This window comes from Felis catus, chromosome B4, assembly GCF_018350175.1.
Source record: "Felis catus isolate Fca126 chromosome B4, F.catus_Fca126_mat1.0, whole genome shotgun sequence".
Taxonomy (NCBI): domain Eukaryota; kingdom Metazoa; phylum Chordata; class Mammalia; order Carnivora; family Felidae; genus Felis; species Felis catus.
Genome location: NC_058374.1, coordinates 120,270,669 through 120,295,975, shown reverse-complemented (window position 1 = coordinate 120,295,975; position 25,307 = coordinate 120,270,669). Strand labels below are relative to the sequence as shown.

The 25,307-nt window shown below is 33.0% G+C and overlaps 1 protein-coding gene across 17 annotated transcripts in view; it reads left to right on the top strand.

Annotated features, from left to right (window-relative positions):
* The window catches only part of ANKS1B (ankyrin repeat and sterile alpha motif domain containing 1B), a 1,072,204-nt gene that overhangs the window by 274,215 nt on the left and 772,682 nt on the right, over nucleotides 1-25,307 (top strand). For all 17 annotated transcript variants that reach the window (XM_011284166.4, XM_019835377.3, XM_045062214.1 and 14 more), the window contains exon 9: nucleotides 21,773-21,916. In XM_011284166.4, the coding sequence (XP_011282468.2) occupies nucleotides 21,773-21,916 (144 nt within the window). The remainder of the gene's footprint in view (nucleotides 1-21,772; nucleotides 21,917-25,307) is intronic.

The window sequence follows — 25,307 nt, the reverse complement described above, 5'->3', positions numbered from 1 at the left end:
AGTTTTATTAAATAACTTTTTTGACATCTATTGGGAATTTACATTTTATTTGATCAGTTGCATTCCTGGTTTAAATCTATATTGTATTATTATTATTATTTTCATTTTATGGATCAATATTTATTTGACACCAAAACCTGAAAAAAATGCAACAAAAAGGAATTATATATTATATTATTATTTATATATGCTATTGGGTTTTTCACGCTAATATTTTACTTAGGATTTTTAGATGTAAAGTAATTTCATTCTATTTTTTAATAGTAAAGATGCTTGATTTAACCTAAATCTATCATTGAGCTTTTCTTTGCAGTTTATTATAGGCTTTAACATACCAACTTCTTATTTTTAATCTTTAAACAATATTTAATTATTGTCAGTTTTATCCCTCCCCTTCAGTCCAATAGTTACCACTTAGGTATTTAAAAGAGTGTTTTGAAATCTGCAGTAGGTAGGATTTTTTTTCCCAAGCTTAATATGTATTAGTAATTTCCAGAGATTTTCTTTTGTTTGTTTTGCTTTGACATCATGATGAGAGGAAATAAAACTTATCCTTTTAAGGAATGGGTTTTTTTTTATTGAATATTCTAAGGTAAATTTTTATAAATATTTCATGAATTTTTAAAATATTTTTTAAAATTTATTTATTTTGAGAGAGAGAGAGAGAGAGAGGGAGAGCAAGCATGGGAGAGGGGCAGAGAGAGAAGGAGAGAGAGAATCCCAAGCCGCAATGGAGAGTAGGATGCTTAACCAACTGAGCTACCCAGTTGCTCCTTCCATAAATGTTTAGTTGAGGGTTTTGTTTGCATCTACATCTTTGCAACAACTATACATGCTGTTAATTTTCATTGTTAATTCTGTTATTCAGTTGTCATATTTTATTTTATTTGCTTTCTCTATCTTTCCTAGATTGACAATAGGGTGGAATGCAGAATGGTCTCTCATTATAATTATTTATCTGTTATCTTTGTATTTTCACAATTTTGCTTTATATTTTGATGCTGTTATTTGATTAAAATCACAATTTGTAAAAACTGTTATTTCACTTTATTTATAATTAATAATTCCCAATTTATTTTTGCTGTTGCTTTCTTATATACCCTCTGCATTTAATTGTTGGCCTTTTTTCACTTTCATTACATAGGCAACATTTTATTTATTTTATTTTCAACTTACAACATGTCTTACGTATATTAATCATTCAGTAAATGGCAGTCTTTGGAACCTAATGTTTAGGATTGCTTGTTATAATTTTTAACTGTAGCATACAATAATTAGGCCCACTCTTTTAAAAACTATTTTTAAAGGGGCACCTGGGTGGCTCAGTCGGTTAAGTGTCTGACTTCAGCCCAGTTCATGATCTCACAGTCCATTGGTTCAAGCCCTGTGTCAGGCTCTGTGCTGAAAGCTCAAGCCTGGAGCCTTCTTCGGATTCTGTGTCTCCCTCTTTCTGTCCCTCCCCTGCTTGCACTCTTTTTCTCTCTCTCTCAAAAATAAATAAACATTACAAAAAAATAAAGAATAAAAACTTTTTAAAAACTGTTATTTCACTTTACTTATAATTAATATTTCTAATTTTTTTTGTTGGTTTCTTTTATACCCTCTGCATTTTATTGTTGACTTTTTTTTTGCCTTTCCTTACATAGGCAACATTTTATTTATTTTTATAGTGAACTAGAATGTAGAAATTCTTATTTTACTTTTAATAGTTATTGGCTTACAGTTTATTCAATACTCTTTTTAAAACATATATTTCCAATTATCAAATTTAAGAACAAAACTAGAAATTTCACTAGGATGAGAAATTTAGCTTCCTTTAACAAGATGTCCTATTTGCCATCCTACATTATTGTTAATTAGATCTGAGACTAGAGTCCTTTTAACATAATTCTTTTAATTCTTTAAACCTTTTTTTGGCTTTTATTTTCAATGTTATAACCATATTAACAAAAATACTATATTTAGAATTTTTATTTGAGTTAAATATTCCATGATTATCCTTATATTGTATTATTACATGTTTTTGATTCTCTAATTTGTATCTTGTTAGGATAGGATTTATTCTCAAATAGTATAAATTTGTTGTCTCAAGAATTACTCCTGAGAGGTGAATTTCATAAGCCTTGCTTTTAAGTGCAATGAGTAACTTTGTTAGGTATAAAATTCTTGAGTTACAACTCTGCACTCTGAATACTCTGTTAACATTTTCTATCATCTGATGCTTTTAGTAATGAAAATATTGCAAAAATATAAGGTCAGCACGTCCATTGGTAGATATGGTAGGTATTGGGTTTTTAAATTTTCTTTGTTTTCTGGGTACTTAGGGTGTAAAAGCTTTCCTTTTGGCAAGGATCTCCAAATTGCTTACTACAGTTAAAACAGAGTTGAGATTCCAGGGGTGTCTTCTTGTGCCTGAATTTTTATGCTTCTTATTGATTCTAAAAGCTACCTAAATACATAAATGTATTTTCTGCTTCATTTAACCAGAGTCAGTTTTTGTTATTTGTATCCAAGAATTCTCACTAGTACAGTGCGCAGTCTGAATGCTCATTCTGAAAGCCTGAAGAGCTTTGAAAGAATTTTGCCAGAATATGTTCAGACACAATTCTTCTCCAGGCATCTATAGACACCTGATCTTTCTTGATTCTAGAAAGTTTTCTGATATTCTATTTTTGATGATTTCCTCTGGATCCACTACTGAGATTTATTCATCTAAGATTAGCTGCTCTAGACTGCATTGGGGTTCTTGTTTTTTTTGATGCACCATATTTTCTGACGTATTTTTATTCTTTTTCTGTGGATTTGGGCCAGTTTCTTCACTTTGGTGATCAAAACACTAATGTGACATTTTGTAACATCAATTTGGCTCTTAGAGACTTCCCGAAAAGAATATGAATTTTATAATCCATTATTTTCTGTTTTCAACCAGTTTTATTTGTATGTTTGTCTCAACATTAACCTTTTATTTTCTTGTCATTCCCTGCTTAGGTTTTTGTGTTGAAGGTCCCCAGGGTCACCTCCAGGTTTTACTAGGAGGACCTACAGGATTTAGCAAGTAGTTACACTCACAGTTATATTACAGAGAAATATACAAAACAAAGTCAGACAAGGGAAAACATGCATGGGAAAGTTGGGAAGAAAACAAGCACTTGCTTCTAAGGGTTCTCTTCCAGGAGGTTAGGAAGGATGCATTTAATTTTCCCAGCAGTGAGTTGTGACAGCACTTGTGAGATGTTGCCAGCTAGGGAAGCTCATTAGAGATTCAGATCCCAGATCTCTACTGGGGGCTAGTGATGTAGACACCCTCTGCTTAGCATGTACCACGATCTCACACTCCCAAAAGGAAATCAGATGGTGAGCAGAAATCATTTTTTTCAGTTTAGGCACAGTGAGCCACTCTTGTCAGAGTGATAGGAATTCCTCAGAGATCCAAGATCCCAGCAACCAGCCAAGGGGTGCCCTTGTAAGCAAATTTTCAAAGGATAGTCAGATATGCGATGTTACCTCTTTTATGCACAGTTTCATATGGCTACTTTTTAAAAATGTTTTAAAAGATACTAGATCTATTTTTTTGTTCCTTATATAAAATTAATTTCAGAGATAAAAACATATCCTGGAAAATATTTCCTTTGTATGCTGTAACATGTTTTAATAGTCTCTTCCCATTTGAGAACCTTTTTGCCATGTGCTCATTTTTAAATGAAGTAAAGCTATATAAACCTTATATTTCCAACTGGTCATTGATGTTATTAATCCCATCTTACTTTTGGGTCTAGTAGGTTCCCATTCTCACATCTAAACTTTAAGAATAGGTTGGTATGAGCACCTAATTTGTGATGTCTAGCAAGCATCCATTTAGAGAGATTATTTTCTAGAATGAAATTAACCTCTTACTCTATCTAGCTTTTGTTAGAATTAGCTAGGGAATCAAATACAGTTTTCTGTCTTTTGAAAAGTGTTGTACTTTAAATCAAATATACTTTGGTGTGAAGAGCTCCAGCTCTTCAGTATGCTTTTAAGTAACTGACTGAATTTTCCAGGATTCAGCACAATTCATTGCTTTCTGCTTTCAACCATGGCACATGCTTGGAGCTATCCTTACATAAAAAGTATTGTTTTAGTCTTAGTCACATTAGGAGACCGATGTCACATAGCAATTCAAACAGGTAAATCTTAACATAAAAGATTGTAAGACTGGTAGAAGAGTAACTAAAAGATGTAGAACAAAATATAAAGGTATTCTATGGCTGAAGGAGAATACCAAGGAAAGACAAACTTGGAAGAGAGGCCCTCTCACAAGATTATTATTCAGACCTCATTGGAGAAAGTAGAGTTGAAGCCCACTGGATGGTCCCTTAAGTCTTGGCCAACATCACAGGGAGCTCGGAAGCTGGGGTGGCCCTTCAGAGTTGTCCTAGGTTGGGAGAAGATGACTGGACTTTATCGACCAGTTATTAGATGCAGGTTGTTCCAGGAAGATACTTTGACTTTAGGCAATGATAGGATGGAACTCTCTGGTTATGTAAGTGACAGCTTTAATGGTACTCAGGCAGATCTGTTTGGAGTAGTTCTTTTTGGCCAGAACTGTGTGTCTCTGAACGAGTTTTTCAGATGGTGGAAGTCCATAGCTGAGGAGCAGAAAAAAATTTTTTTTTGTAGATGAAATTAGTTCGCCATTAGGGTGAGCAAGGCAGAACACTGGGGGAATGAATCCGCAGTAGCATCTGGTAAATCAAAAATTGCTGATGTTTTTGATTGTCATGGGTACCCCCCACTTTAATATATCAGACAGTTGACTTATCCAGCATGGGTTCAGTGCCAGCTCTAGACAGAATGTGGCTCAGGCATTCCAATTCAGGTGTCTGATCTTGGATCTGGGAGATCCATTAAATGCTACCAGATGGCAAAAATGTTGCACAGGTTGAAGGGTATTGCCATATTTTTTTTAACTTGTCCTGGTGCATCTGGAAAGTTCTCTTTTACTTAAAAAAATTACTTCAAGAAAGAGATGGATTTTTAAAAAGGCTCAAGCATTGTTTTATTTTGTTATTTTTTGTTTTGTTTTATTTTAACTATTTGATAGAGAGAGAGAGAGAGAGAGAGAGAGAGAGAGAGAATATGCTGGTGGAGGGAGGGGCACAGAAAGAGGAGAGAGAAAATCCTCCAGGCTCTGCTGTGCTGTGATGTGAGGCTCTATTTCACAAACTATGAGATCCTGACCTGAGCTGAAATCGAGTCAGATGCTTAACCGACTGAGCCACTCAGGTTCCCTTTAATTAAGCCCAAGCATTGTTATTCTGATTATTAATTAAAGATAGTTTTGGTGGGGGAGAAAACATTAGTTTTGTTCTTCTTTGCTAGTATAAATTAGTGAAATTTTGCAATAAAAAAATATTTATTGGGTGCTGCTGAGCACATAGAAGAAGCATATTAAATCCAGCATTCAAATATCCACTCTGTGCCATATACTACTCCAGATCCTCAAAGTAAAAACATAAGTAAGATATAGACCTCCCCCTTTACCAGCTGTTACCCCTGGCAAAGGATTCTATTTTAGATAGTATGTTTATGCCTTTAAGTCAACCAGGTAAAAGTTGGGCCTTGAGGTGAAAAATTAACCTCAAGGGTTTGCTTCTGAAGATTTCATTCAGACCCTTTCCTTTCTCCAGTATGCACACTCTCATGTTCACTGTGTTGGGCAAAATTGATGAAAATTCTTTTAGGATTAGAAAATATCCTAAATCTGAAGTTATTTTGAGCATGAGTTTATTATAAACCAAGAACACAGACCTAGAAAATTTCTGTCAAGACAAATGGCTTTAAAACCCTAATAAATAATATAACTTCTCTGCACTAGAAAACAAGCTCACCAGGTGTAATATATATACGTATATATGTATATATATATATGTATATACGTATATATATATGTTGATATATATATGTATATACGTATATATATATGTTGATATATATATTTGTATATACGTATTGTGATCTAGATCCAAATTGTGATCTAGATTCCAGTTTTTTACACATCTTTCACCTTTATATGCATACTTCAATCTATGGATTAGCATGATCTGTCTTTGTGTATAAACTGAAAAAATGGAAATAATATCTGTTGTTGAAGATGTTTTGAGATTTATTTTGCTAATATTTGCAAAACTTATGAAGATCCTGTAGGTTGTATGCTCTGATTGGCAAAGGATTATTTGGACATATAGTTGTTGTAACTCTATTATCTATAAAGAAAATTTAACTTGTTCTTTTGTAATTATTTGAGCTTCAGTTTTCATAGTTCTTTATGCAAATTAACGCATTAGGTCTGAAGTTGTGTAAGTAAAAGTATTTTAAGTGAAACTGTTTTGCTATTAGAACCCAAAATACCCTACAATAGTAACATCAATTCATAGTAGTTAATAGCGCATGTATCTCATCAGACATATTATGATTTTATTTCATTATGTTAATAAATATTTAGTAATTGTTAATGAAATCACTTGCAAATAATAAGCATTTTAAAAACATCCTAATTGGGTGTGTTTAAAGAGTCTGTATCCATTGTTCTTTTGATCACTTATTGTTTTCCTTTGTTCTCCATGCATTTTTTAACTTCCTAGCTTCCCCCACCCCCACAAGATTTTGTCTATTGTTGTTAAAAGAATATTTTGATCTGCAGTTCAATTTGCAAACGCTAACATGTCTAACATATATTGTGTTTTTTTAATAATTTTTTTCATGTTTTATTTATTTTGAGAAAGAGAGAGAGAGAAAGTACGTCTGTGAGAGAGCAGGGAAGGGGCAAAGAGAGAGGGAGAGAGAGTCCCAAGCAGGCTCCACACTGCCAGCCCAGAGCCTGATGTGGGGCTCAATCTCATGAACCATAAGATCATGACCTGAGCTGAAATAAAGATTCAGATGCTTAACCGACTGAGCCACCCAGGCGCCCCTAGCATCTATTGTATTTTTAAAACATTTAATATTTTCTTCTTACTTTCTGTGGCTTTCTATTTTTCATGGGCCCAAACTCATTGTATTAGTCTTTTATTTCCATTCTCCTGTGAGATGATAAAGTTAAGAAATTATATTCTGCAGTTAAATGTATTTTCTCATTTTAAGAATAAATTGAAGGCCATTGCTTATTATGTAATTTCCTCCAACCAATAATGTGAATTATGGTAGTTGCCCAATAGTATCAAGTTATTAGTCTAAACCATCTGTTACACATCTCTTAGCCATGATGTGTCCTTAACCTACCCTTGGCTGTATTAATATTAACAGACTGTGAAAAATCCCTGATTTATATTCCTATTTTATTTACTCTACTTTGATTTAGTGTCATTATGACCTAGAGTTAATCAGTTTTCTGCTCATCTAACAAACTTAATGTCTAATTTGTATTCATTTACTTTTCAATAATGTAAAATGTTTTAGTTGTAAGTTTTGTTGCTTTATGATAGTTTAATTGATATACTTTCGATCACATTCTTTGCTTTTCCAAAATTTTACTTTCATATTACCGAACAACTGCTTCCCCCCCAAAATGGATGAAAATATAGTATAATAAAGTGAACAGTATATATAATATAAATGTGAGGAATAGCAAGTAATATGCTATTACATATTTAAAATGGTAAAATATTGCTATCTTATGTTTTGGTTGTGGGGTTATTAAAACCCTTTTTGGACCTGTTTCCCTGATCAAACAAACCTTTTATCTTCTGTGTATATGTCCAATGCATATACACACACATACACATGAGCATATACATATTTACATACATGACAGCACATTAGCATTTCTATTTTATAATTGTTCAAAGAAGAAATTAAAAGTGAGAAAGGACCAGAGTTATTGAGTGAAAAGTGCATACACAGAATATGCCCAGAACTGTGCTAGTAATTTTTCGGGTTACACAAATAATAGGACATATTGGCTCTATAATCATAAGGATAAGATAGACTTTATGTGACATCTAACAGATAGTTCAAAACAATAGATTGAGTTGTCAGGACCGTCTGCACTGTGGAATTCAGAAAAGAGAAATAGTTACTGTATCCTTCATACCTAGCATAGGGGCTTTCTGGTTTATCATCATCATAGCATTAGTTGTAGAAAATTGTGCCTTGGCAAATGTTGAACTTGTTTTAAACTACCCATCCCTCAATAGAACTTCAATTTATTTTTTCTGTGTCATCATCTCACTATGCACTTCCTCATACCTAATTTGCCAAACAGAGTAAGCACTTGGCACTGCCGTGATCATGCAACCCCTCCACTTCACTCTTATTCCCCCTCTTCCCCTCTTGTCAGTTTTTTATCTCATGAGGTACTACTGCTGCTTAACTGCAAGCAGTTTTTTGAATTCTTTCTTCCACAAATGACTCCTTCTTTATGTTCTGCTAGTACTTTGTTTCTATATCTCTGTAAGGCTCATAGTTTTGGCCTACTTTTACGTCTAGTTATTTATATACATATCTCTTTACACCTTGAGTTCTGAGTTGATGACATTTGCCTTTCTCTTTCCTCACCCTCAAGTTTAGTCTTATTGACAGTAGTTGTTGAACAACAGATAGCTTAACGATTTAAATGAATATATTTGAAATGGTGGATATAAGCAATGAAATTTGAATTGAATAAATAATTAATCAATAAAATTGATTGTATACTTATGTAATATAATTACATTTTATATACTTATATTAATTAAAATTTACTCACAAGGAAACCATCAGTGAACCATCAGCCTTGGATGGTTCACTGATGAAAACCCTTTTAGAAAATAAAGGATTAGCATTGTTCCCAAGTTATTATATGAAGTCAGCATTACTGCAATACTGAAGATAGGAAGAAAACTTTCTTCACAGGAAGAAAACTTTACAACAATATCACTCAGGAACACAGTACCAAAGATTCTTAACAAAACAGTAATAAATAAGTAATATATTGAAAAGATCATGACCAAATGAGGTATATACTAGAAAGGCAGAGTTATTTTAACAATCTAAAATCAATTGATGTGATTTATCATATTAATAGAATAAAGAAGAAAAATATGTGATTATATAAACAGTGTAGAAAAAGCATCTATTCATGATACAAACTCTCTGTAAACCAGAGAATAGAAGGAACTTCCTCAGCTTTATAAATGGCCTCTACAAAAATGCTATAGTTAACATATTTCATAATGCTGAAAGACTGAGTGCTTTTCTTATTTATTTATTTATTTATTTACTTATTTATTTATTTATTTATTTTTGGGACAGAGAGAGACAGAGCATGAACGGGGGAGGGGCAGAGAGAGAGGGAGACACAGAATCGGAAACAGGCTCCGAGCCATCAGCCCAGAGCCCGACGCGGGGCTTGAACTCCCGGACCGCGAGATCGTGACCTGGCTGAAGTCGGACGCTTAACCGACTGCGCCACCCAGGCGCCCCAGAGTGCTTTTCTTTTTAATGAACAGCAGTCCAAAGTTTATTAGAGTATAAGATTAGAAAGTAAGAATAGTATGAAAGCTCTTTTTACAGAGAGCAGGCATTCAAAAGTGAATACCCCAAAAGACTGAACACTTTTAACTTAAGATTGGAGATAGGACAAAGATGTTTGCTCTTACCATTTCTATTCAATATTGTACTGGACATTTTGGACAGTTTAATAAGGGAAAAGCAAGAAAAGCATACAGATTTTAAGGAAAGGTAATTCACAGATTTTGTGATTGTCTACTTAAAAAATTCTTTAAAAATATGCAAAAAACCAGTCAGAACTAAAATGTATCTTTAGCAGGATGCAAGGTCAATAAATAAAATGAATTCTACTTTTAAATGAATAATTGATGTTGAAATTAATCTGATAATGGCATTGAAAATGTTTTCCAAAAATGTGAAATGCATGTTTATCCATGTGGATTTTAAAAGGTGTGTACAAGAGTAGTACACTGAAGACTATAAAAACACTGTAGATGGAAATTAAAGAAGACCTAATTTATGTAGAAGTATATTGTATTCATAAACCAGAAGACTAAATACTGTTTAGTTATCTCTTCTCCCCAACTTGTACTGTGGATTTAGTGCAATTCCAATTAAAACCCAAGCAGGACTTTTTTTTTTCCCCAGATATTGACAGGTGCATTGTAATTTTTTTTTTTTTGCAAAGTCAGAGGTAATATAATAGTTAAAACAATTTTGAAAGAGCACAAATTTGGAGGATTCTGATTTCAGGCTTACTATAAAGGTATAATAAGTCAATGTGGTATTGGCATGGGGAGAGAATTACAGATCAGTAGAACAGAATAGAGAAATTGCAAAAATAGACCCACACATATATGGTCTATTGATTTTCAAAAAAGTTTTGGGGCACTTTAATGGGAAAGAGTAATCTTTTCACCAGGGCTAGAACAACTTGGTCCATATTTTAGAAAATGAATCTCAAACTTTACTTCCTACTCTACATGAATATTAACTCAAGGTGGATCAAAGACTAAAATGTAAAAATATAGACGTTAAATTTACAAAAGAAAATATAGGAGAATATCTTTATGACTTTGGGGTAAGCAAAGATTTCTTAGATATTAAGTAAATAACACAAAGGATATATAGTGAGAATATAGAATATTAAAAAAGCTTACAACTGTGGACGTTCACATGCAAAAAAATTAAGCTAGACACAGACCTTACACTCTTCACGAAGTCTAACTCAAAATGGATCATAGACCTAAACGTAAAACACATAACTATAAAATTCCTAGGTGAAAACATAGAAAATCTAGATGACCTTGGGTATGGTGATTACTTTTTAGATTTAACACTAAAAGTAGGATCCATGAAAGAAATAATTGATCAGCTGGAGTTTCTTAAGTTTAAAAACTTTTGCTCTTAATGAGAGGATAAGCCACAGACAAGGAACAAATATTTGTAAATCATGAATCTGATAAAGGACCATTATCAAAAACATATAAAGAACTCTTTAAGTTCAATGATAAGAAAACAAACAATAGACTAAAAATGGGCCAAAGACCTTCAAAGACAATGAAGATATATAGATGGCAACTAAGCATATGCAAAGATGCTGCACATGTCATCAGGGAAATGCAAAATAAAACCACAAATCAAATCACCTACTAGAATGGTCAAAATCCAGAAGACTGACAAGGCCAGATGCTAAGTGTGTTGATCAAGAGGAACTCGCATTGTTGGTGGGAATGTGAAATGGTACAACCACTTTGGAAGGTAGTTTTGTAATTTCTTACAACATGAAATATATTCTTATTATATGATCCAGCATTCTCATGCCTTAGTATTTACCCAAGGAGTTGAAAACTTATGTCCACACAAACCTGCACACAGACGTTTATAGCAGCTTTATTAATAATTTTCCAAACTTGGAAGAAACCAAGATGTTCTTTAGTAGGCGAATGGATAAATAAACTGTGGTACATCAAGACAGTGGAACATTATTCAGCACTAAAAAGAAATGAGCTGTCAAACCATGAAAAGACAGAAAGTAACCTCAAATATGTGTTACTACATGAAAAAAGCCAACCTGAAAGGGCTACATACCTTATAATTCCAACTATATGACATTCTGGAAAGAGCAAAACTATGGAGACAGTAAAAAACAAAAACAGTGGTTGTAATAGAAGGATGAATAGGTGGAGCACAGAGGATCTTTAGGGCAATGAAAATACTTTGTATGATACCATAATGAGGGATACATGTCATTATAAAAAAATGTAATGTAAACTACAGGCTTGGGGGTGATTATGTTGTGTGAATGTAGGTTCATCAACGGTTACAAAGGTACCACTATGGTAGGAGATATTGATAATGGCAGAAACTATGCATGTGTGAGGGTAGGGGATATAGGAAATCTCTGTTCCTTTCTTAGTTTTGCTGTGAACCATAAACTGCTCTAAAAAAAAAGAACCTCTTAAAATTCAAAATAAGAAATCAAATTAACCCAATAAAAATAGGCAAAGGATTTGAAAGGATATTTCACCAAAAAACAAAATAAAAATAAAAAACCAAAAAACTGTATGTATTGCTTCCAAGCACAGAAAAAGACACTTAACATATTAGTAATCACAGAAATGGAAACTAAAATTTGTGGTAAGTGTTCCACCCCCATTTCAATGGCTAAAATTCAGTGTTGCTAATAATGTGGAGGCACTTGAACTCTCATATACACCTAATGGGAATGTAAAATGGTACAAACACTTTGGAAAACATTATGACAATTTCTTAACAAGTTTAAGATATACCATGTGACCTGGCATTTTAGGTATTTACCCAGAGAGAAACAAAAGTTTATGTCCACACACAGACTTTTACATGAAAGTTCACACCAACTTTATACATAATGACCCCAAACTGGAAACAACCTAAACGTCTATCAACAGACAACTGATAGACAACATCTATCAACAGAGAAGTGTAATCAACTTTAACGTATCCATTAAATGGAAAACTATCCATTTAATGGAAAACTACTTTTCATTAAAAAGGAATAAACTATAGATACACGAAAAATAGAGATAAATCTCAAAAACGTTATGCTGAGTGAAAGAAGCCAGATATAAATTACATGCTTATGATCCCATTTTTGTGAAGTTTTAGAAAAGATGTGTCTAATTCAGTGACAGAAAAAAGGTTTCTGAGGCTTTACTCTTAGGGATAAAGTAAGTCTCTAAGGTATTTTGGAACCAAGTTTCCAGGACTTTGAGGGGCTAGCTATTGCTAGGGAAACACCATTTCTTACCATTTAATAAAATGTCAGTCATGAGACCCTTTAGATGTACATCAGGGCTCCATAGGCTTAGAGTATGATTGCTAGCATATATCTTGGGGCAGTTGAGATAAAGGAAGTAGATACACAGGATCCTTGAGGCTGGGATAATGTTAAGCTTAAGGTTCTCTTTCTCCCCCAGCAAAGTGTCATCCTTGAGGCAGCTGAGCTCCTAGAGGGGGATCACTCTGCCAGTTTCGAGGACTTGTCAGTGGGCTGTAGGCAGTAAGGGAATTTAATTTTTCATTTGCCCACATTTAATTTCATTGCCACATTACCATGGCAAGCAGTTAAACTCCTTACCTTTGTTCTTGGGTAGCCAGGAGTGTCCAAGGACTATTACACATATTCCACCTGGGGTGGGGGGGTGATGGGTATGTGCCAACCTGTATTTTGCCCTCAGCTTGCCCTAAGGTCCCTCATCAGTATACATTTATTAAAAGTTGTCAAACTGTACATTTAAAATGAGTGCATACTATGGAATACTTTAATAAATTTGATTTTTAAAAGGGAAACTCTGAGAATTAGTATTTGTTTCTATAAAATATTCTGTCCTGAAGAATAGTTTAAAAGTTATACATTTTGCTTTTTATGTTAAATCTTGCTGAAAAAACAGAGCTTGACTAAGTTTTCTAAAGTAACCTTAACTTATTTGAACTGTGCATAAACTTGTGCATAAACTTGACATCAGTTTAGACTTCTCTCTAATTTTGCAATAACAAACAGTATCAATTATTAAGCAAGAGACAGATAAGTAAAGTTTCAAGAGATAATAAGAACATGCAAACTGATTGTATGAAAGTAGAATAGCAAACTAAGTGCTTTCTTCTTTGAAGCTTTCCAGGTGGCTATGCAAAGGATGTCAACCCTGTAGGCTGGTAGCAGGTAGGGACAAAATTAGCTGGAACTGAGCATTTTAGAAGAATTGCAATGTCTCAAAAAAGGTTAGAGTGGGAGAGAGCCAAAGCATAAGAGACTCTTAAAAACTGAGAACAAACTGAGGGTTGATGGGGGGTGGGAGGGAGGGGAGGGTGGGTGATGGGTATTGAGGAGGGCACCTTTTGGGATGAGCACTGGGTGTTGTATGGAAACCAATTTGACAATAAATTTCATATATTGGAAAAAAAATAAAAATAAAAAAGAGAATTGCAATGTCTCATGTCCTATTAAAAAGAGAACAGCTCTCCTTAATCTATTCTTCAGTATTTCTTGCAACTGAAAATAGTTGCTTTAATAGTAAGTCCATACTTCAGTAAGTGTGAAATACTTTTGATACTGGCAAATCTCCAAGTTTAAAATACTATTTATTGTACAGAAAAACATCATTTTGGTGTGTGGATACTAGGTGGACTCAGTGTGCTCGTTGGCATAAAGACTTGTTTTTCTTCTTCCTTTCTTTTCCTTGAAGATATAAATGCTATTCAGGATTCCCAGGTAACTCCATATAAATGTGAGAAAAATTTTGTTTTTCAGAGCACTTAAATATTATAGTTTTTGTGAATTTACACTGACCTGGAGTGACTGTGGTGCAAAGCTAGTGTAGGGTAACCCTGCAGAGTTATTTTCAGAAAATCAAACAGATGTTTAAGTGTTGATAAGCTAATGAGGATATTTCATTTTACACTAAGTTTACTGAGCATTGCTATATATGAAATTGTAGCAGGTGGACTCTTTCTCAAGACTGAATTTAAGATACGTGAGTTTGCTCCTTTTTGAGTAATATGATCATTGACCTGTATTTGTTCGATCATTGGCACTGTCATAGTTTTGGTGTAAATAAACCAGTTTAACACTTTGCAATTTTCTTTCCTCTCTCAATATCCCAGTAGGCCCTTAGATCCCCAATTTTTAAAATTCTATAAAAAATAAAATATTTTTGATATATCTTTTTCTCTTGTTTTTCAAATTGACAAAAAATAATATTCCCTGTATAAGGTCACTTGTGTAATGGGATTAGTTGTGTAATTTGGAGATAAAATGTATGCTAGAGTTAAACTGCTCTGCATAATAAAAGAGAGGAATTTGAAGAACTAATGGAATAAGCTTGTGGGAGGAAATAAACATCAAGGAAGCTGGGCACTTCTTAGTGGATGGGGTGAAAAGCACCCTCCTACCAGACCATCATTACAAGGAGAAAAATACTTGTTGGGAAGGAGAGGTTAAATTGTGCAATTTAAAGCCCATTCTCTTTCTCTGCTACAAAGTTTTTGGTAAAATATAAAATGCTTGCTAATGACTGGTATGAATGTGTTCTTTAATGAAATCAAATAGATGCTGACTTCTACATTAGCTTGAATATAAGATGAACACAGTGAGAGCAAGTGAATTCAGGGGAGTCAAGATAAAGGACACTAAGATCTGGGCTATAGTTAAATTGGTGTAAATGTTCACATTAATAAAACATTTTTGAAGGTAAGCTGGCATTTATTTCCTTAACTCATTTATTCACTCAACACCTATGGAATGAAAAATTCTTTAATGTTCCAGGCACTTGTGCTAAGTGCAGTGCTTGTGGTAGCTAATCCAACAGACATCTCTGCAATCAGGCAGCTTGTAACTGAGTAGGGATAGGAGATACTGAATCAAAATCACACAAGTAACTGTAAAATTATGTTTGTAATAATTGTTATTTAAAAAAGCAGGATACTGTGAAAACATGTAAGAAAGGAAACTAATTTTGACCTACCAAAGCCTACCAAAGGAAGGGAATTAAGTTCACACCTCGAGCACAAATAAGATTAATCCTGACAAAGACGAGAAGAGAACATTCCCGCAATTTATTTATTAGGATTTGGTACAATAGCAAGTAACAGAAAATCCAAAATAACAAATGGCTTACGAAGTTTATTTCATTCCCACTTACAAAGCTTAGAGCTAAGCCAGTCCAAGGCTGGTAGTATTCACCAGCAAGAGGAATCCAGGATTCTTCTATTTTATTTTTCCATTGTGTATGTTCTCTAGTTCCAAGGATACCTCATGGTTTAAGATGACTGTTCCAGCTTCAGCCATTTCGTTAGCATTCCCATCAGGAGAAAAAGCAAGTGGAGGAAGGAATACATGTATCATCACTCTACTAACACTTTTATACTGTAAGGTTCTGAGTTAATCACATGGCCACACCTAGCTGCAACAGGGATTGGGAAATGTCTTTCTTCAAAGCAGACATATGCCCAACTAAAAGGGTTTTGTAATCATACAAAAAGAAGCTAGATATTCTGTTACTAAAGACGAATAGGAGAGGAAAGAATGTGTTTCTGGGAGACAACAGTCTCTCCTAGAGAAATGGTATGTGAAGTTCAAGGTAGGAGGAAACTTGATACATTCCAGGAAAACAGTGTAGTTTGTTTACATGTTATGAGCAAAGGGGAGGAAGAAGGTTGGTGGTAGGACAAAATTGGAGAGGCGAGTAAGGGCAAGTCATATCCAGCCTTTTGGATCATGAAGAATTTTGAATTTTACTATTGAATGTTTTTAAGGAAGATGGTAGCACGATCTTGTTGTCATAATGAAAAACTTCCCTGGTCACTGTGTGGAGAGGAAGTTATAGAGGCAACATTGGCAGTATATACAAAGTTCAATGGGTGTGCTTTTTGGCATACAACTGCATATTTATGAATTTGTCCTAGCAAAATCATCAGGCAAGTACAAAATCTGAAAAGACATGCACTGAATGTTTACAGTGGGAATGAGTTTAGGAAAACGTCATTTCCTCCTTTATAACTAACTTTTAATTTGGAATGGTTTGTTTTACAATAAGCATGTATTGCTTTAAATTTTATTAAAAAATCCGTAAATCAATTTTATTTTTTGAAAAACAAAAAGACTTGTTGATTCAGCTCCACAGTCATCCAGATTGCTGACTTCCATTCCAAATGGTCTTCCTTTGTTTTGATCTCCATTTCTGATGGTTGCCTATGTCCTGGGGCCTGGCTTTCTTTCTGCCTGGTCCCTTTGCATTGACAGTTCAATGGGATGGTTTTCCTACTTTTTTTCATTTTGTGTTTCTTATAGGATGAGTCTTGTCTATTCCATCATCCCATTTCCCCACACACATACCGCTGTCCTATATTCTGGATAAGTTGAGCCCCTAAGGTCTCCTCCAGGAACATTTGGACAGGACATGGATATCCTTGACCTTTCCCTCCCCCTCTCACCACCATGTTTATAAAGACATGCATTAGAGAGTTGACTGATAAGGATTTAAAGGGTCTCTATGGGATCATAACTGGCCCTTAATCCTATACTTTAACTGCATAGATTTATAGAAATTTAGAGTTAAAAAATAATTGAAAGGCCATCAATTACAAACTGTCACATAACAAAGAAATTTCTTTGTGGATATTCTGAACATCTTGAATTGAATATCTCTTGTACCTTTGAAGAGCTCTACTAATTAGGAGCTTGGTTCCATGGTGTGGAAGAAAGATTATAACACCTAGAGTCAAAGGACTTGGATTATAATGTAGCCTCATTTGTAGGATGATCTTGCAAATTGAATAACATTGCAAGAGCATCAGCTTCTTCACTTGCAAAATAGGGATAGTCCCTACCCTACTTTATTGGACTATTCTATATCTGAAATCATTTTTTAAACTATAAAGCATCATTACAGATATTTAGTACATTATTATGTTTATGCCACAATGAAAAAATATGATATATATATCTATAAATACATATCCTCACCAAGAAATCACATTTCTTTAATGTTAGACTGATATAATTGTTCCAGAAGTATTTTTCTTTGATTGAGTTCAAATTTGTCTTCCCATGGTATTTATGTATTGTGAGTTTGGTCCTTTGTGACAATGTAGAACTGGTCCAATCTTTCATCGACATAATTACTGTGTATTAAACAGGAAAGATAATAGGCTCAAACCATGACAATTTAGGTCTATATTTCATGGAAGAATTTCTGGAACTTTAGGAACACAGTTGGATCTCCAATAAAAATATTCAAAGGTATTTGAAATAAAGGAAGCTCCCAAGTTTAAGTGTGTTTATGGGTTTTTTTCATAAATAATTGAAGATTATATTTAGCTTGATAAAAATCTTTTCCAGGCATATTAAATTGTAAAGCAGCACTCGGAAAATTGTTTTACACAGTTAATTTATATACTGTCTTTAGGGGGCAGTACTAAACCACTGATAAATTTTGTTATTTCTGCTAATGCTGCTGGTAATGGTTAATATAAAATAAAACCAAAGTAACTATAATGAGATTTGTGATGCAATTGCATATACCCCTTAATATTAGTAAAATTTTCTAGGTAGTTAAATGAAAATGATAGTTTGAAATTCACTGATAATTCATTCAATAAATAATTATTAAATTCTATTATGCATACCCATTGTAAGAGATACAAATGTAAGACAATGTTTGCTTTCAAATAACTTACAATTAACTGGGATAAATAAGCTGGGGTTTGTGTGTGTGTGTGTGCGCGTGTGTGTGTGTGCGCGTGTGTGTGTATCTCAGGATAAAGATAATAATAAAAAATAGCAATATATATTTATTATTTTTTATTTGCTAATCACTGTCATGCAATTAATTTTATCCTCATACAACCCTATCAAGGAGGAATTACTATTTTTCCTACTTTTCAGATAAGGAAACTAAGATTAATAAGATTATATGACTTGCTTGAAGTCACACAGCTTGGAAATAGCAGAGACAGGATTTAAATATGTATCTATCTGACTTCATAGACGCTTGTTTTTGCCACTATACCATCTATCATCTCAAGGTATATGTGAAATATCATAATACTCAAACACAAAGGGCTATAGACATTTACAAAAGAGCCATATCATTTCTCTTTGTGGGAAATCTGGAAAGAAGTGAAATCTGAACTGTATTTAGAGGGATCAGTGTGATTATAGGAAGATAATAGCTAAAATCATAGTTAATATTTGTTAAAACTTTATTATGTTTCAAGCACTTCATGTTCATTACCTCATTTAATTATCAGGAAAAAAATCTGAGAGGAGTCCTGCCATATTATTTTATATTGTGCAGATAAGGCAAGTGGGGCTGACAGTGGTCATATCTGATGAAAATCACCCTAATAAGTAGGCTAATAAGTAGGCAAGTCAAAAATTCAGAACTAATTTTAGAGCCTATATTTTTAACCAGTACAATATGCTTCCTGGAGACATAAGATGGAAGGCATGAATAAATGTATTGAGCATGATTAAGGAAGGATAAGCAGTTCTACTTGGTTGGGGTCTAGGTGAGTACAGTAGAGTAAGTAAAAGTGTTGAAAAATAGTTTGACCCTATAACCTTGAGGAATTTGGATATTGTTTACTGCACAGTGGGAAATAATTGGAGATGTATGAGTAGGGAAGAGACAAAAAGAGAATTTTTCTCTGGGGTAGAGAAAGAGATAGAGGAAGTTCTCAGTAAGATTAGATCAAATAATTATAGCACCATTAACAAAAATAGAAAAGAACTGATTAATCTGTGAAATGATAATAATTCTTGCCATGTATATAATGATTTATAGTGCCATGCCATGTCAACATTGATGGCCAAACAAACCAACAACTGATCATGAGTTGGTGAATGAGATGCCTATTGGTTATTTTATTCTGGTTTGTACACAACATTGATCAGACATGATCAGACATTGATCTTGCTAGAATAAAGTTTTAGATGCCCCAGGATTTTCTCACCAGGGTATCTGTAAGATGAAAAATCCCTGTGATAATCATCTTTTATTACTGATTTGAGAAATGTATTTTTATGAAAGTATGGGCTACTGTGTATCAAATTACAGATACACAGATACAAATTACAGATCTGTTGTCACAGATAGCAAATTGCTTTCAGGCATATCCTTATGTAGCAGAAATATATTAACAAATATACTTTTGAAATTTAAACTGCAGTTGCATCAGCTCAGTTACTCACTATGTTGCTTTTTACAGCAACATTGTGCTGAATGAGAAGCTACGTAACATAGTGGTTAAGGGTGGGGGGGCGTCAGCTCTAGAGTCAGGTAGTCTGGATTAGAATCCTATTCTGCCACTAACAGTTCTGTGATCTTGGTTTTACTTGACCTCTCTGTGCCTTAGTTTGTGTGAATAATATGATCTTATAATGTCACATAGTAAATGTTCAATAGATTATAGCTGTTATTATTATTGTTACCTTATAAACTGTAACTGCTTAAGGAGCTTTTTAAGTTTATGATTTCTCAGTTACTGAAAATCGATGAAGGGAAATTTAAGATGTGAATGTAGAAAAACAAAGTCTTATATTGTAAAGTCATATATTTTATTGCTTAAAGGAACAACTTTTTGAGGGGCAAGTGGGCCATTTATAATTTAGTATATACAGTGTCTTGACTAACTTCAATAATCATGATATATCAGTGTTGTGTCCAGCTTTCTGAAGACTTTTACCTTTTTTTTTTCTTTAATTCAGTTTGCTGAGCATTCACCAGGCTCTTTGAATATGGAATTTTCATCAGTTCTGGCAAAATTCCTTGCATTGTTTCTTTGATAATTTCCTCCCATTATCTACATGGACCTCTTAGTTTGATCCCATAGTTTTCTTAACTTTTATTTTCTCCTCATCTTTTGTTCTATCTTCTAGGGAGTTTCTGCAGCCTTATTTTCCATCTCTTCTATTGGGTTTTATGTGTTTATTAGTTTTGTAGCATTGTTCTTATTTGATGGATGCAAAGATCTTCTATTTCTTTGTGAATACTATTTTTTAATTTTTTCTGTATATTTATTTTGGTCTCTATTAAAGGCTTCCTTCAAATGTGTGATGGTGCTTGGATTCTTGTTCATATTTACCTAAAAAAATTAGAAACTGTTTATATGAGTGTAGTTTTTTTGAGAGATGGGCTTCATAGTAGGATTTAAGGCATAGACCCCTATCATTTTACTAGGTACCTATAGATCTTTTTTCTTGGGAGGTCAGTTTCTACAGAGGGGAGTACATTCTCATCTCCTACCTACTTGGGGGATATAAACCTAGCTGCCATGTTCTTTAAGGCAAATGTAGGCAGACCCTGGGGTAGGTTAGGAGTCTACAGCTACTAGATATTCAGTTAATTTATTTGTTTTTACAGACACCCTCTGTTCACTGTGCATGGATTGTTAGAATTCATAATCCGTTGCTTCAATCTCACCAGAAAATAAGCCTCCAATTTCTTGTTAGTGGTGAAGGTTTAGTTTCTTGGCCGTTTGAGAAGATGGGTCTAAGCGTCTCTTTCAAATATAGAATTCTTAAGCCCTTTTAATGGTGTCAAGTCATACCTAGACATGCTTCTTATTCCTCCTCCTTGCCAACATTTTGTTTTCAGTTTTAAGTTTGCTAAATCAGGTAATACCTACCCATTTCTTTATCATTCTCTTAAAATTTTCTTGTTATTGCTCTTCTAATCTTTTTCCTGTTGTCCTTGTCCTTATGCTTTAGACCATTTTTTACAAGCCCTTTTCTGTCATTTTAATGGGATTTGGGAAATAGCAAAAGTAAATATGCAGGTTCAACATGGAAATCCCACTATTAATTTAAAAAATATTGCCTTTATTACACGTATAATATAAAGCTTTATGAAGTTCATTTTTTTGAAAAGAAGACATTGTGAAAAAATGGGCTTTTTAGCAATTCCTGTTTCAGTAATGTATCTTCCTGCTACTCATCTGATTGCATTTAGAAATCATAAGATTTTTCTCATTTGTTGCTATTGAGATATTTTCTTGGGTCATTTTCATGTCTTGTTCTTCATTATGAACCTTTTGTATCCTATCCTTTTTCATCTGTTTTTTCACTTTCAATTTTTTTAAACATTCAGGTTGAATTATGCATGGTTTTTGCTTAGTCACATGGCATAGCCATATAACTATGGTGAATATTAAGCTGATTTTGCTTGCTAACGTACACTATAAGAAACTAATGTAATTTAATTGATATTAAGATATCTAAATAACATTGATATAATATATTGGTATAATATACATTTAATTTCAGAGGACTTCATCTACAATAAATCTGTCACCAGGAGAAGTGGAAGAAGAAGATGATGATGAAAACACTTGTGGGCCCTCAGGACTCTGGGAAGCATTAACTCCTTGTAATGGATGTAGGAACCTTGGCTTCCCAATTCTTGCACAGGTAACAGTTTGCTTTTCTTAAGATATAATAAAACACCAAAATAGTTTATGTTTTTAGGGAAATCTTTTCTCTCTTCCTGGAAATCCAATTACTATCTTATTCACCCTATAATTTTTCTTCGTTTAAAGGTCAGTAAGATGTTTATCTAACTTGCTGTACATGTATGCGTATGCAAATACATATTTTACATCATTTTATGTGGTGGTTTTATTTTGATCATGATGCTACTTCCAGAAAAATTGAGTTGTTTATGAGGTTTTTCATATTTATGATCTAGAAATAGCTCATTTTAAGGAATGCTATTTTCAAATTATAAGTTTTATTAAAATAATAAAAATTATTTACAAGGAAACATATTGGGGCTCTTGAAAAGCATTGTCAGTGGTTTTTAATTTTTTAACACAATGAAACATTGTAGAATAATGTTTACCACTGAAGATTATGTAGTACAATCCAAAATTATACCAGAACACTAAAAACATTGACTATAATTTTGAAATCATCTCATGATTCATTAAGTCAATTTTATTCTATTGTATCACCTTCAAATTCCTATTTATGTTTTGTACCACAAGTCTCTGGAGGAATTTGAGAATTAAGTAAAATTAACCAGAGTTAGGAAATTTAAAGCCACAATGAAAATATGAAAAAACACTTAATACAAAAGACAGTGTAATGGTTAAGGTATGTATGTGTAACTACTTAGTGCATAGGTGGAAAAACAGTCTAGGACAAAAAATCATTCACAGTAATTGTCCAAGATAGTGTTAAATTTCAAAAATACTATATTCTATTTTGCAATAAGTAGAAGCAATTGTGTCCAAGAAAAAAATCATATTTTTCATGTCTTATGTCACAAATTGATCATAGCCACTCAAGTCCCATATGAATTTATTATGGAGATAATCAAATCAGCATATGGTACTTAAGGAATCTCTTCATCTTAACACGAACTATTTATAGGACTTTAAGACAGTATCCTAATCCAATCTGAATCAGAATTGTTATCAATATATACTGGACTATGAGTTCCATAATGGTAGAGACTATGTATTGCTTAATATCTGTTTCTAAGGCCGTAGTCCCTGACATATTGTCAGTATTAATAATTAGTAAAACAATGAGCAATGTGTATGTTCGATGCTTTCATTTCCTCACGTAAAGATCATATCTATAAAGATATAGGAGAAAGAACAGCAAGAAACATTGGTTTTATTTTATTAATATAACCTTATCTGCTTAACGTTTACCAGTAAATTGAATGCCTTTATCTCTTTTTTTTCTGTTTCATAAAATAAAGTATTAGGGCTCTAAGCCATCAATAATATATGACTAGAATTTTCTTCTCTACCACCTTCCTAAACATTTATTTTTTTCATTTTATTAGGCTTGGTAGTAGGGTTGGTAGTAACTTGATTTTGGTTTACAATTTTTTTATTACTGGATACTTTTATTTGGCCATTTTCCTGTGAAGACTGGCAAATAATATTTAGTAGTTACATTTACTACAAAATGTTTCCCAGGCTGTGGCTTTTCCCCCCTTACATTGTGTGTGTGAGTGTATTCTGTGTACTTTTTCAAACTATCAAGTTCATTAAACTTCTTAGTCTTATTTTTTTGTTTAATCCACCTTATCTAGAGATAACTCTCATTCCTCTCATTATATTGCATCGTGTTTGGCTTGGGTGTTCTTCTGCAATCTCTTATTTCTGTTGTCCTATTTTTAAAACCACATGACTCAGTTTTGATATTTTTACATATAATGCACGGCAGGAGAAATCTTGATTGCATTATTTAGCTGACATGATTGTCTGCTGTTAAAAATTTATATTTTATAAAAGTATCCTTATTGGTATTTTGTTACTGCATCACATCTATAAATTTACTTGAAATGTAGTATCTTTTTTTTTTACTGTATTTAATATAATGAATCAAAAGTAGAATTCTTTTACTAATATTCCCATCTGGACTTCTAATGTTTTCACTTTGTTGGTGGACTCTCCTTTAACATACATAACATATGTTATGTATTTACGATAAAATTTAATGCATTTCTCGTGACATTGGAGACATGTCAAATGTAAATTTATCCTACAACTTGCAATAGCTTTGAACTCAGGATTTTCCAGGCCAGCTTCAAAATTAAAAATCTTCATAAATTTCATGAATAACAGGATTTTATTTTGAAGCTGTTTTTTTTTTTTAGACCTGAAATATTGTGTGTGTGTGGGGGGGAGGGCATTAAAATCATTTAAATATTTAAATATTTGTGATTTTATTAAATAATAAATGATTTAAGTATCATTTAAATTATTTAAATATAGTGAGGGGTCATCAAAAAATGAGGCCTCATATGCACAGTGCTTGGCTTAATGATTTTTAAGGCCTCATGGAAAACCATTACCTTACAGTTTGGTGTAGGAGCCTTTGGGATCAGTGGAATTAGTATGCTGCTATGCAAATTTCCATATACCCAGACTTTTGGATTAGAATAATATATATTTATTTCACATTTATAACCCTTAATTTAATTGGATCCAGCACATATGTGTCAAATATCTTCTTCATTCAAAGCATGGTGCTAAGCTTCAGAAACATGAGGATTATGGAAATACAGACTTAATTAAAACTATGTGATGTATTACTTTTAGAGTCTTAAATAGATTTTTTACTTGCAAAAATTAGAACATTGGCTGATCCTGTAGATCTTACACTTCTAAGATTATCTAATCTCCAGTTTTTGTCTAGATTTTAAATTGAGCTTTTATTCAGCTCATTTTTCTGTTTTTCTAGTTTTAATATGGCATTTTATCCTTCCATTGTGACTAGATGTTATTTAGGATTCTAAGTTTTAGAATTTAAAAGGAATTGCTTCTTGTAAAAATTTCAAGAAATTTAGAATTTTAAATAACATCAAGGAATTAAAATAAAGACTTATAGAATATGTTGGGTACTTTAGTATAATTTCAAAGCAGTTAAATAATATTTAAGTTGGGCAAAGAACAAGAATAAAGAGACTGAGGAAATGAAGTTCTTTCTGTAAAGTATAGTTTTTCAACATGCCTGACAATAATATCATCATCATCATCATCATCATCATCATCATCATCATCATCACTATCATTTGCTTTTGTTCCTGGTTATGTATTTAGTAAATTTTAGACTTTTTTTTGGTGAATACATATTGATGATAAATGGAGGAGGGTCTCTGAGAGTAATCTTAAACATTTTATTCTGTCATCTGCATGTAATCACAAATATCAAGTTAAGAGGAAGTTAAAGATAGTTCAGAGCCTGATAATAAATTGCCATTTGTTTTTATTACTACCTTTCCCTATTAACAGAGCATATGTCATTAGAGCAGAGAATCTGAGTCGAATTGTGTTAGGGT